The sequence below is a fragment of the Fringilla coelebs genome (genome assembly GCF_963513975.1).
Source record: "Fringilla coelebs genome assembly, chromosome: 2".
NCBI classification, from domain to species: domain Eukaryota; kingdom Metazoa; phylum Chordata; class Aves; order Passeriformes; family Fringillidae; genus Fringilla; species Fringilla coelebs.
In genome coordinates, this window is record NC_140029.1 from 529,529 (window position 1) to 542,929 (window position 13,401).

General features: G+C 60.1%; 1 protein-coding gene across 5 annotated transcripts in view; it reads left to right on the plus strand.

Moving 5' to 3' along the window:
• The first annotated feature begins 2,291 nt into the window (after positions 1-2,291).
• STIM1 (stromal interaction molecule 1) overlaps positions 2,292-13,401 on the plus strand; it is a 74,642-nt gene continuing 63,532 nt past the window's right edge. For 4 of the 5 annotated variants that reach the window (XM_084226001.1, XM_084226002.1, XM_084226003.1 and 1 more), the window contains exon 1: positions 2,673-2,920. In XM_084226001.1, coding sequence (XP_084082127.1) covers positions 2,788-2,920 — 133 coding nt within the window. In that variant the 5' untranslated portion in view covers positions 2,673-2,787. Of the gene's footprint in view, positions 2,327-2,672; positions 2,921-13,401 lie in introns of those variants that run through there. The other variant, XM_084226000.1, reaches the window with a different exon arrangement.

The following is a 13,401-nucleotide window of genomic DNA, read 5'->3' on the forward strand; positions in this document are numbered from 1 at the left end:
GGACGAAGAGGAGGAGGAGGAGGAGGAGGAGGAAGTCTGCGGCCGCCTCCTCCGCCGCCCCGGGCGGTCCCGCGGAGAAACTTCCCCCGCCGCGCCCGGCCCCCCGCGCCCGCCGCTTCCTTCCTCGGCCCCGGGCCGGGGCAGCGCAGCCCCCGCGCCTCCGCCATCGCCCCGGGCTGCGGGCACCGCCGCGGGGCTGGGGCGGGACCCCGGGGCGCGACCCCCGGCACCGGCCGAGCAGGGACCCGCGGCCGGGCGGGGCGCAGGGACCCTCCTGCCTCGCCCCCCCAATCCTTGAGCCCCCCACCCCTGAGCCCACCTCTGACCCACCCCCAGCCCACTCCTGCTCCCCCACTCATCCCTGACTCCGCCTCTCAGCCCCTGACACCCCCCTCGGTCCCGGCCGCTGGGGACAGGGCTGGGGACAGGGACACGCCGGGACGGCCGCTGCCAGCCCGGGGGGCCCGGAGCTCCGGGGGTGCGGGGGGTGAGCAGGGAGGGGAGCCCACCCCACCCGGGGTCACCTGGGGACTCGGGGGCTGATGGCGGGGGGGGTGACACCCCTGCCCTCGGGCTGTGCGTGGGGAGGGGGTGACAGCACAGGCGGTGACAGCACAGGCGGTGACAGCGCAGGCGGTGACAGCACGCGGGACCAGCTGCCCCTGGGCGAGCTGGGGCTCCCCTGCTGCACCCCAAGGAGGAGCGGGGGGTCCCGGGGCTGCTGCGGGAGGGCCCCCTCCACCCCCGAGGCCAGAGGAGCCCGGGTGCTGTGAGGGTCCCCACAAGGGCCGGGTCCCCCGGTCTGGGAGTCCCCACAAGGGCCAGGTCCCCGGAGCAGTGCCCGCAGCCCATGGGGGTCCCTGGGGCGGGAGGGGCTTGTGGGGGACACCCGGGACGGAGGGGAGGCAGCTCCCAGGAGCGAGTGGCCTGTCCCCATCCCAGTGCCTGTCCCCATCCTCATCTCGGGGTCTGCAGGTGTGGGACCTCTGCCCCCAGCCAGCATTTTCCCCAGGGCCAGCAGGGGGACCAGAACCCCGCGAGGGAGACTGGACAGAAGCCTGGACAGAAGCCAGCCCCGTGTCCCGGCCTGGACACCCACCATGGCCGCGGGTCCCCAGGGGCCGGCCTGGCACCCCCGCCCCGGAGCGGGGCTGTGGGCACCTGGCTGGGAGGAGCGTGCTCCAGGGACAGGGGACACGCACCGACAGGGCTGGCACTTCTGGGAGCGCCCCGGCCAGCGTGGGACAGATGAGAGGGGTGGGACAGATGAGAGGGGTGGGACAGATGAGAGCGGTGGGACAGATGAGAGGGGTGGGACAGATGAGAGGGGTGGGACAGATGTGAGCTCCCCGTGCCCCCCGGCAGTGGCCTCTGGGCACGCTGGTGGCACCGCTCCAGCCGTGCCACCGGGCACGTGGCCCTGGAGGTGTCGCAGCTCTGGGAGGTGTCGAAATCTCCTCAGCCCCGCTGGAACCAGGAGCCACGTGCTGGGACCCCCAAGCGTCTCTGCCCAGAGAACCAGGCCGGGTGACGTGTTGAGGTCGGTGACACGTCGGGGTAGGTGACATGTTGGGGTGTGTCACGTGTCACAGTGTGTCACATAATAGCGTGTGTCCCATGTCGCGGTGTGTTCCCTTCCGCGATGTGTTCCCTGTCGGTGTGTGCCCCCTGTTGCGGTGTGTCCCATGTCGCGATGTGTCCCTGTCGCGATGTGTCCCCTATCGCACCGTATCCCCTGTCGGTGTGTGTCCCCTATCGCACCGTGTCCCCTGTCGGTGTGTGTCCCCTATCGCACTGTGTCCCCTGTCGGTGTGTGCCCTGTCGGTGTGTGCCCCCTATCGCACTGTGTCCCCTATCGCACTGTGTCCCCTGTCGCCGTGTGTCCCCTATCGCACTGTGTCCCCTGTCGGTGTGTGCCCTGTCGGTGTGTGCCCCCTATCGCACTGTGTCCCCTGTCGGTGTGTGTCCCCTATCGCACCGTGTCCCCTGTCGGTGTGTGCCCCCTATCGCACCGTGTCCCCTGTCGGTGTGTGTCCCCTATCGCACTGTGTCCCCTGTCGGTGTGTGCCCTGTCGGTGTGTGCCGCCTATCGCACTGTGTCCCCTGTCGCGGTGTGTCCCATGTCGCGATGCGTCCCGGTGCCCCCGTTCCCGCCATTTCCCGCTCCGCCCACCAGAGGTCGCTGCGGGCCAGCGCCGTGCGCGCGCCGGCGGGAGCGGGGGCGTGGCCATGTGCCCGCCCCGTTGGCTCCGCCTCCTGGCGGGTGTGGCCGGGTGGCTCTAGGCCACGCCCCCTGTCAGCTCGCGCGCGGCGGCGCCAGGGCCCGGTGCGTAGCGCGACGCTCGGGGGGGCGGACGAGACCACCGCGGCAGCAGGGGGGGGGAGGGGGCAGTGCGGAGCTGTCCCGGCACAGACGGAGCGGGGTTTTCCGGGAGGCACCGCTGCCAGGAGGCGGCGGAGGGACGGAGAGGGCCGCGGAGACGCTAGCGGAGGTGGCGGGGAGCGGGGTTATCCCGGCAGAGCGGAGAGGGGCCGGCGGGGTTACCCCGGGAAGAGACCACTGAGGGCGGGGGGACCGGGGGTGTCCCGGGAGAGACCACTGTTGCGGGGGGGGGGAGGCTGTCCTGGGAGAGACCACTGCGGGGCGGGGGGGACAGAGGGTTCCGGTAGCCGGTGCGCGGCCGCAGCTCGCGGCGGTGCCGGGATAGCCGGGATAACCGGGACACTCCGCGGCTCCCCAGCCGGTGCCGATGCCGAGGAGCAGCTGACGGCGGTGGGGACGCGGAAATGGAGCCGCGGCCGGGCCGAGCCGTGCGAGCGCTGTGCGGCCTCTTCCTCCTCCTCCTCCTCCTCGTCCTGCAGCATCCCGGCCGCGCCGAGCGGGCCCCCGGCTCCCACCTGGACGACTCGGCTATCGCAGGTGAGCCCCCGGCCGGGTCCCCGCGGTGCCCTGCCCGCCCCGCCGGGCTCGGGCGCTGCCCGAGGAAGGCCGTGCCAGCCCCCCCCCCCCGCACTCCGTTTTAGGGCCATTTCTCCGCCTTTCGGGCAAGAGCTGCGGTGATCTCCGGTTCGGGACCCCGCAAGAACCGAAATAACCCCGGTTTGTTCCTGCAGCGGGCTCCGGCTGTTTGGGTCAAAAGTTTTAAATTTCAGCTCATTTACAATATTGCGCTCTCCTTCGTTAAGTGGCATCGACAGGGAGCGGTTCGCGGGATTTAAGATCATTTCTGTTATTTACTTGTTCGCCCTGTGGTACCGAGAGCGGTGCCGGGAGCTCGGGACGGTGCCGAGGGTTCCTCATGAGGTGTTTTTAGGGCCGTTCCCGGCGGTGGGACCCCAGCGGTGCCGGGAGCGGCCAGTCCCACCTGAGGAGCTTGGCCGGCACAGCCCTGGCGCTCTGCTCGCCCCGTTCCCGTCCCCTCCGCCCCAAAAGCCGGACGGGCAGCGGGAGCCGAGCCCCGGCACGCTGCGGGTTTGCCCCCGGAGCCGGCTCCGTGGGCTCCGTGTCCTTGTGGCGGTGCCCGAGGTCAGCCGGAGCTGGCCGTGCAGCCGCTGTGAGCCTGGGCCGGCCCCGGCGCCGGGGCAGCTCCGGGCACCGGCAGTGCCGAGCCCCGCTGCCGGGACCCCCGGGCTGCAGGCCAGCCCCTGCAGACCTTTCCGGCGGGCCGGGGGCGGCTCGGGGGACGTGGGCGCGGGGAAGGGGCTGGGGCGGTGTTTGGATGCCGGTGTTTGATGGAAGGCGCCGCAGCCGCGTCCTGGGAAGGGCTCGGCTCTGAGCCTGGGGCTTGCCGGCGGCAAGGAGCGGGGCAGGGAGCCGGCCCTGGAGCCGTGGGACTAGCAGAACCACGGGCAGCTCGGGGTGGGAGCCCGGGCGGCTCCGTCCCGGCCGGCGATGGGGTCTGTCAGTGGCTATCTCCGGGACGAGGGCTCCTCATCCCCTCTGGCCGTGCTCCTGAGCCCTCGGGCCCGTTCGCATCCAGTCTGCTCCACTAAGGAAACTGGATCTCCGCAGTCCTTGTGAAGCAAGGTTTGTGCCTCCAAGGAATTTCCAGCGCGGTTATTTTTGGAGGCCCTGCAGAAGTGTGGCAGCCTGGGTGATTCAGCTGCTGGCTGTGCTCTTGGCGAGCGGAGGCAGCCCCGGCACGGGCGGGAGCAGCCCCAGCGCCCGGGCCCCAGAGCTGCCCCCGCGGCGGCTGCTCCAGCGCTTTGGGTCACGCTGGGCCGTGGTTTGGCTCCCCGACCTGCCTGGGACTCCCGGCTGGCTCGGGCTGGAGCCCCAAAGGTGCAGGAATGTGGCCAGGGAGGGATCGGTGTCTCCTGCTCCGTGTCCCGTCCCGGGGCAGCCGGCAGAGCTGGGGGGGCTCTGTGCCCTCTCCTGCCGCAGCTCCGCGGGTCCCCCGAGGTCTCTTGGCCGCTTGGTTTGGAGCTCCCCGAGCTGTCGCTCCCAGCTCCCAGCAGGGAATGTCCTCAGCCGGCACAGGGCACGCTTTTCCCGCTGTTTTCCCTGGAAGCAGAAGGTGTTGGCTGCTCGGTGGGAGGCAGAGGTGAGTGTTGGACGGTTTTGAAAGTGAAAGTGCTTGGCTTTGACACGTTTTCCAACGTGCAAAGATGCTTTTTTTTTTTTAATTCTTTAATTAGGATTGCAGGATTTTAATGATAAAATGTCAGCAGCGGGGAAGTTTTTTAGGCGGTGCAGGGAAGTGCTTGCAAAGACCAGGAGCCTGAGCTGCAGCACTTCTTGGGCTGCTGAGGTTCCTCTGCACACGCAGGGGATGCATCAGCAGGTTTTATACAGGATTAGGGAATGATCCCGATTCCTGGGAGGTAGTTTTAAGCAAGAGTTTGAAATGGGTGGGTTTATCCATGCAGGAAAACCAGAGCAGGTGACTGAACCCCGGGGAAAACCAGATTTTCTCCCGGCTTTGACTCCCTCAGAGGCGAATCGGGGCCTTAATCTTTGATCTGTAATCTTTTCCTGCCGGGATCACGTTGAAGTTTGGTTCCACTGGGCAGCACAGGAGCCATGTAAGGAGGCACGGGAGGTTTGGAGCCCAGGCCAGGCAGCAGGAGCCCCTGGCAGCCCCTGGCGCTGGCCTCGGGCAGGTTTGGGCTCCTGCCGCTGTCACAGGATGTGTGACGGCCCCGCGGCATTGTTTGCACCCGCCCTGGTTATTTTTAGCCCGAATTTGTCAGGCTGCAGCCCGGCCTGGGACTTTTCACACCCCCTAAAAGGGGGCAAACCAGGCTCCTCGGGGACAAACTGCACTTCCAGGATTTTTTTCCCTTCTTTCTGCTCATTTGCCCAGATCAGCCAGGTTTTGGTCCCTTTTGTGGTCCTTATCAGAACATCCTCCGGGGCAATGTTTTACATGAGTTTTATGTGTACCATCAAAAATGCAACCCATTGTTTGGATCAAATGTCTTAAACTTCATCTGATTTAAAATACTAAGCTTGCTCTGCTGGATCTTTCTCCATAAGTCACATCATCTGCAACCAGTGTGTGGGATTTAGGGTTTTTATTTGAATTGCTTGTCCTCTGTGCAGCCCAGCACAGGTGGGCACTTCCAGGTGTGTTTGTAGGATATCTGAGGAAAGCTGGCTGTGGAGAGGTAGGGTGTGGATGGCTGGGGCTCATCCCTGGTTCCCTCAATGGTGACAGCTTCCCCCAGCAGATCTAAGGGGATCCAGATCCCCCTGCAATAATATGGAAGTGGTGCAAATCTGCATTGCCCTGAGCCTTATTTCATTGTGCAGGAATTCCTTCCTGGGGTCTGGCATCCACAGGGATCTGGGGCCTCCTGTGGCTCCCTGTTCTGGCATCCTTGAGGCAGGTCAGGGATCGTGGTGTGGATTTCCCCTCTTTCCTGCAGCAGCTCAGAGGTGGGCTCTGAACTGTGTGTTTGCTGGAGGCATTTTTGGGTGATGCCTCAGAGGATGGCAAGGGCTGGGCTCTGGTGCAGGGCTGGCACAGGTTTCGTGGCTTTTCCTCTTTCCACAGCAGCTCCTCTTTCTCATTCTTGCTCCTTCTCCTGCCCAGTCTCCTGCTTCACTGATTCCTTCATCACAACCATTCTTGAGTCATCTTTTCTGTTATCTCAGTGGTTTAAAGAACAAGTTAAAACCACATCCTCATAGTGTCAGTGTCCAACCCTGGAGGGCTGTGCTCAGGGCTGTTCCTGTGTTTGCCTGGAACACCTGGAGCTACCCTTAACCCCAGGGAGCATCCCGTGGGACAAAGTCAGGGTGAGGAAGGGGGGCTGCACCCACAGGCTGGGGACTGTCACTGATTCCAGAGAGGGAGCGTGTGAATTTCTGGGTGAGGAGGCTGTGCCCAAGCCCTGTCTGTCCATGCCATCCCAAGGCCCAGGGGTTCATTGGAAGTGAATCCTTTGCTGCAAAACCTCTGCCTTGGGAAGTGCTGGGTTTGGGCTTGAAACCAGCACGAGGGCTTTTGTCCTGTGAGCAGGAGGACGCCTCGGTGGAGCCATGGGGAGGTCAGTGATGGCTCGTCCTGCAGGGTGGAACAGGCTGCGTCTCTGTCCTTCCACAGACCCGGGGGAGTTCATGGGACACAGTGACCCGCTGTGCCCTCCTTCCTTTGATAAAATGCCTTGTAAAGGAGATGTTGCTGTTAAATTCATTGCTTTGAGGGGTTCACTGAGTAGAAATTGCACCTGTGAGCAGCAGCTTTGGGTTGGGCGAGGGAGGTGAGCTCTGCCAGGAAAAAGTCCATGTTCTTCCCCAGCTCAGCTGGAAGCAGAGCCTCGGCTTCCTTCGGGAACGAAACTCATCTCGAGGAATTGCCATTCTGAAAGCTGGAAAAATCGTGTTTTGGCAGCAAAGTGGCCTCATGTGGAGAAGGAGGAGGAGCAGGACCGACTGGGCAGCGCTGGGGCTGCTGGGGAGCTCCTGGCTCCCTCCAGCTCATTCTCTTCCCTGCTTGGCCCAGAAACTTGGAGTAATGCTCAGCTGGATCAGAGAGAGGCTCTTAAGTTAATTTCTTGTTAGATTTATTTATTTGCTGCCTTGGAAAGCAGCTGTCTCCATGTCTGCTGTGCCCCTGGGGTGGTCCCTTCCCACGGGAGGGTGCAGGGGGAGCTGCTGGGGCACTGCTGGGGCTGCAGGAAGATGCAGCTCCTGGTCCAAACCGGGCTTTGGGCTGGCCTTTCCCACCGCGGGGCAGGGATACACACACCCACGTGGAAGTCCAAGGCAGCAATCCTTCTGTCCTTTCCATCCTTTGCTCCCAGGAGGGCATGGAGCAGGCAGTGTGTGAGGAAGGAGCCTCCTGACATCCCAGGGTCTGGGATGCTCTGGTGGGCCTGGAACATAGCCTCATCCCAAGAGGAGTGAGAGGAAAACACTTTGTGTTTCTGGGGCCTGCTCAGTTGGTGTTTGGCTTGTGGGCTGCCTGGGTGTGTTGGTAAGCCACAATTCCCTGTGGGAGCTCTCTCCTTCCCTGGACAGGGGCTGGGTGACAGTCTGGGGACAGCCTGGGGGAGCTGAGGTACCCTCCAGGGAGGTGTGGGTCATGATCTGCCTGGCGTTTGGGGAGGGAGGGGAGCTAAAAGGCCATCCTGGTATTTAGGGGCTACCCCAGGGAGCTCTGCAGTGCCCATCCCTGCAGGTGTGCCCTGGGGGTGGCACTGAGTGCTCTGGGCTCGGGACAAGGTGGTCATGGGGCACAGCTGGCACTGCCTGGGCTGGCAGGGCTGTGCCAGTCTCAGGTACTCTGGGATTCTGGGATTTGTTAGTAAAAAATCCCTTTCCGTGAGCTGGTGGCTGAACAGCAGCACTTTTCCCTGGGGTTATCCCTGTCCTGCTGCTTGTCCCACTTGGAGGCTGTGCTGGCAGTGGCTCGTGTCCCTGGTGCTTCCAAGCCTAGGGTCAGTGCCAGCCCTGGCCACCCGTCAGTGCTGGACTGTGCCCAGCCTGGCATTCTGCTCCCCAGAGCCCTAATTGCACAAACTTATTAGTGTTAAAAAAGCTGTTTCCTCCATTAATTAGCTTTACTTTGAATCCAGAGAGGGAGAAATAAACTTCTGGCAGGCAGGAGAGTTGTGGCTCTCCCTGGGCAGCTCAGGATTGCTTCTGGAAAGGCCCTTTGGGACCAGGGTGGTTCCTGTTCTGGCTGGCCCAGCTGTGTGGAGCCCTGCTGTGGGTAACTGGAGGGGCAGGAATGTGCTGGAAGCAGGAGCTGGGACCTTCACTGTCCTTGGGTGAGGGTCTGGGGATCCCCCTGCTCCCAGCTGGAGAAGGAGATTCCATCAGCCCTCCTTGTGTCAGTCAGGTCCTACTGGGGAGAAATCCTTCCCTGGCAGGCTGGGCAGGCCCTGGCACAGGGTGCCCAGAGCAGCTGGGGCTGCCCCTGGATCCCTGGCAGTGCCCAAGGCCAGGCTGGGCACTGGGACTGGAGCAGCCTGGGGCAGTGGGAGGTGTCCCTGCCATGGCAGGGGGGGGATGGGATGGACTTTAGGGGCATCTAAGCCCAGTCCAGTGTGGGATGCTGTGAATAATGAGGGTTTGGGCCTCTTTTCTGCCTTCTCCCTGTTCCCTGCTGCTTCCCCCTGCTGCCCTCCAGGCTCTCTTTGCTGCTGGAATTTGGGGATGTTTCCTGTGGAGGCAGTGCTGCGTGCTGAGTCTGCTCTGCTCCTATGGCTGATCCACGCTGGGCTCTCTGGAACACTTTAATTTTCCCTCACCTTCATTTCCCCAGCCCCTGCAGCCGTGCCTCATTAATTTTGTGGCACCTCCAGAGCTCCAGTTCAGTTTTAGGAGCTGGTGCTGTCAGGGACAAGGACTCTTTAATTAAAGCCATTTCTCTGTCACTCCTGCAGCACATGGGAGCCTTGAGGAGCTCCTGCCTCATGCTGTGCCAGGGCCTGCCCACCCTGCCAGGGAACAATTCCTCATTCCCAAGGTCCCATCCAGCCCTTCCCCCTGGCACTGAGGGCCATTCCCTGGCTCCTGTCCCTCCAGGCCTTGTCCCCAGTCCCTCTGGGGCTCTCCTGGAGTCCCTTCAGGCCCAGATTATTGCTCTCTGCAATAATCCTAATAATGCAAGTAATGGTAAGGAATGATGGCAGGACTGTGCCCAGGAGCTTGTCCTGGCCCATGTGCCTGGCCCTGCAGTGGATAGAAAACCTTGAGAGGAGCATGAGGAGTCACTGGGGAGCCATGCCTGGTTGTGTCCCAGGACTGTCTCTGCCTGCTTGTTTTTCCTCTGTGAAATAGTACCGGGGTGCTTGTTTGTTTGGATTATGGACCTATTTTTAAGTAACCTATTTTTTCCACTTTGGAAAATGCATTAACTCACTGTGTGTCACGGACATCTGTGGGGTTTGACTTTGGGAACCACCAGGTGCTCCTTGGAAGTCTCTCACCACCCTGAGGGGGAGAGGGCTTGCCTCTGGCACATATATATGTATATATATTTGTGTATATGTTTTTATCCCCACTTTGCTGAGGTTTGCCACAAGAGCCATTTGCAGGATCCACAGAGGCAGCTCCTTGGAAGTGCTCTTTATCCCACCAAGGAGCTCTGCATGTTCTCAGTTCCAACACCCCTTCACCTCCTCTGGGGTTTGGCACTTGCTGATCCCAGCAGCTCTCAGAAAGTGGAAGCAGCAGCAGTGCAGTTGGTAACGGGGATGTTTGGTAACACACACACACGTTTTGCAGGAAAAGGCACTATTTTTGTAGCCCAGTGTTTGTTTTTCCCTGAAGGATGGAGTTTTAAGGTCAGTTTAATTCTTCTCTGCAGGTTTGGAGCTCTGGTGCCATAAATTCGGCTGTTCTGGGAGCATAAAAATGCAATAAACAGGAGAAGTTGAGGAATGTTCCTCTCTGAGTTACAAAGGAACAGCTTGCTGGTTGGAACAGCCTGCCCCTTCCTAGGCAAGGGAGGCTTTGGATTGCAGGAAAGGGAGGAATAATTCAGGATTAAAGCTGCTAAGCAATGCATGTGTTTAGATCTGTAAGAGTGCCAGGACATAATTAATGGGTGAGTAAGCTAAAGGGAAAAAAAGTTATTTTTTTAACTGGATAGAGATGGATGGAGGATAGAAACTAATTTTTGGGGGACAGAAGTAATTCTGGAAGTATTCTGCTCTAAGCAGCTGCTGTTGTCCAGGGATTCTGGGTGGGTTTGTTCTGGCAGTTTGGCAGCTGGAAGGCAAAAATCCAGGTTTGGCACCTTGTGCTGGCCTGAAAGCCTTGTGCTTGTCACAGAGCAGCTCCAGGACTGCAGGTGAGGTGAGGAGAACTCCAGGTCAGGTAGGCTGTGGAAGGGTTATTCCCTCTTAATCCGTGTGTGATGGCTTTTCTCACCTGCTGGGGCTGAGCTCAGGGAGTGCTGCTGAGGGAACTCGTCCCATCTCAGGCAGGGCAGATCCTGCTGGAGCTTCCCAGCTTCCTCCTCTGGCTGGCATTTCTGGAGCTGGATCCAAGTCCAGGGATGAAGTGTTGATGGGGAAATGGCTGATGGAAGGTCTGAGCACCTCAGAGTGTTTTGGGAAGGCGACAGCAGTTCGCGTTCCTGGGGTTTTACAGCGGGGTCTGGGCTGTAAACTGCAAAATCGAGGAGATCTTTTCCAAACCCGTGGAAAGGATCAGGAAGGACGCTCTTGTCCATGCCATGCTTTTATCTGTGTGGTGTGTGGATCCAGGTGGCTCTGCCTGGGGGGCTCAGGTTGGTTTGTCCCCAGCCAGCACTGGGGCACAAACCCAGCACAGCTGCTGATGCTGCCAGGGGATCTGGGGCGTTGGGTTGTGCCAGGCTCTGCCAGAGCAGCCCCAGCTCTGCTTTGTCCTGATAGCCAGGGTCTCAGAGTTTTTATCTTCCCAGCTCCCTCCTGGAGCCCACGTTGGCTCTGGCTGGGGGTGTCCTGAGAGGAGTGAGTGCATCCTGCAGAGCTGGCCGGATGAAGAGGAGCCTCAGCTTCCCCAGGCAGCGGCACTCCTGCAGCCTGGCCTGCTGAGAGTCAGTTAATTAAGCTTTGTCCTGGAGTGCCTCTGGATGAAAGAGGGCATGCTCCAAAAGTGTGGGACTGGCAAGTGTGGAAGTTGGAATGCTGCTGGCTGTGTGGGAATGGTGATGGCAGCACACGTGGCACAGGGATCTCTTGGTGGGGCAGTGATGGGGGCTGTCCTCATCCCACTGTGGGTGCTATCCCTGTGCCACCCCAAGGCTGTCCCCATCCCATCCCAGGCCTCTGCTCCTGCTGTTCTCAGAGGTTTCTCATGGACCACACTGTTTCCTGGAGATTTGCATGCTGGGTTTTGGAGATAAACAGGTTTTCCTGTTCATTTCATTTTCTGTATCATTAACACAGAAAGAGGGTGGAAAGGGATATTTGGGGGCATTCAGTGCTGTTCTCCCACACTGCAGGATGATTCCTAGAGAAGTTTTCCTGACAGCAATCGGTGTGATAAGTGGGGTTGCTGGTTATTTTTTCTCCCATCTTTTATTTTTCCTCTTGGGAAAGGAGAAAAAAATGCTTTGTGCTTCAAAGGGTGAGGCTCAGCTCTTGGAGTTTGTCCTTAAAGGGAATTTCTGGCATTCCTGTGCCATCCTGCAGATGGATATCTTCAGAGGTGTGCTGGATGGGGCACTGCTCTCCCTGCCACCCTTCCCTTCCTGAGGGCTGGCCTGGGGGCATGCTCCAATGGCACTGACCCCTCTGGAGCTCCCTGGGCAGGACAGAGCTCTGGACAGGGAACAGGACTGAACTTGACACAGAGCTCTGGGCAGGACAGAGGACACAGCTCAGGGCAGGATAGTGCTCAGGGCAGGACAGAGCTCACTCACTGCTGGCCAGAGCCTCCCGCTGTGGAGAACTTGTCCAGCGGGTTTGTTTTTCATCCCGGGGCTATTTTCAGTGCTCAGCCGAACAAGGTGAAATGGCTGAGATGCTTTCCTGTCCCTGGGACTCTGCCGGGAGGAGGTGTCCTGCTATCCCACTATCCTGCTGTCCCACTGTCCCGGCTCATCCCAGCCAGCTCCGCAGTACCTTTGGCTCTTTGCTGTGTTGGCAGCACGCGGGGGTTTGGAGGAGCCATCTGGGCTCTGCACAGGCACCCTGAGCACAGGGAGCCCCAAATGCCAGCAGTGTGATGGCCCTGGGGGCCTCCTGAGGCTGGGAACATGGGAGGATCCAGGACAAAGCTGAGCTCTACATGGGAGAAGCAGCAGGAAAGCCAGGATCAGCCCAGGCCTGCTGTGCCCACAGAGCTGTGGGATGTGCTGCTCTTGGGTCCTGCCAGGAGCGCTGGAACTGGGGTGGAGGTTGCCTGAGGTGTGGGAAAAGGGGACATTTCACCCCAGCTCATCCATACTCCCCCTGACAACGTGTAATGAGTTCATTCTTGTGATTCCTTTGGGGTTGGGAGAAACTCCAGCTGCTGTTCACTCAAGGAACAGGAATTATTCAACCAAACCCGAGTCTTGCGCTGTGATTCAAGCTCAGGTGATTTCAGCATCTGCCAAACGCCTGTGCTGGGAATGTCACTTCCAACTCCTTGGAGTTCCTCACGGGCTCTGGATGTGTAACCTCGTGGTGCTGTGGGATGTGGAAGCCCCAGGCTTCCTGTTCCTGAGGCAGGAGTAACATGCAGGGATGTCACTGCTGTGCAGAAGTCACCTGGCAGAGGGGGGGCTGGAGACCCTCCCCAAGGGCAGCGTGGTGGCACATCCAGCATTCCCAGGAAGGCTTCACTGACACCTGCCCTGGCCCTGGGAGTGAATCCAGCACCTTGTGTCCCAGAGAAACAAGGGAATTTGTGTTGGAAAGGAGGAGAAAAAAGGCTTTATTGTCTTTGTGTGAGCATTGGTAGAAGTACTCATGCAGGCTTTGGTGCACAAGGTGAGAAAGGGCTGGGTTTACTGGGGAGTATCCTGGAATTATTTAGGTTGGGAAAGCCCTTGCAGAGTTCAGCTAAGCATGTCCCCAAGTGCCACATCCACAGTGCTGTTAGATCCCTTCAGGGATGTGATTCCATCCCTGCCCTGGCAGCCTGGGCCACTTGTAATTGGTTTGGACGAGAATTTTCAGGGAAGCTGCAGGGAAGTTCCGTTTGCAGCAGAGGTGGAAGGAAAGCTCGTGGCTCCTTTTCCCCTTTATGCTGCTGCTGGAAAGAATATTTTCTGCCTGGAGGGTATGGAGTGTTTTTTTCCTGAATTAATGAGGTATTAAAGAAGATCCAGAGGAGTCTGGGCCCATCCTCCTGAGTCACCTGAGTGTTTGTGTTAGGATTTGGCCGGGAGCTTCCCTGGTAGCCAGAGTTATCCCTTTGGTAAACACAGTCCTTCAGCGTGGCTGTGGCTGGTGCTGAGCGCTGAGTCAGCTCATCCCAGCCCAGCAGAAATAGCCCAGAATTTCACACTCTGGCAGGATTTTTGC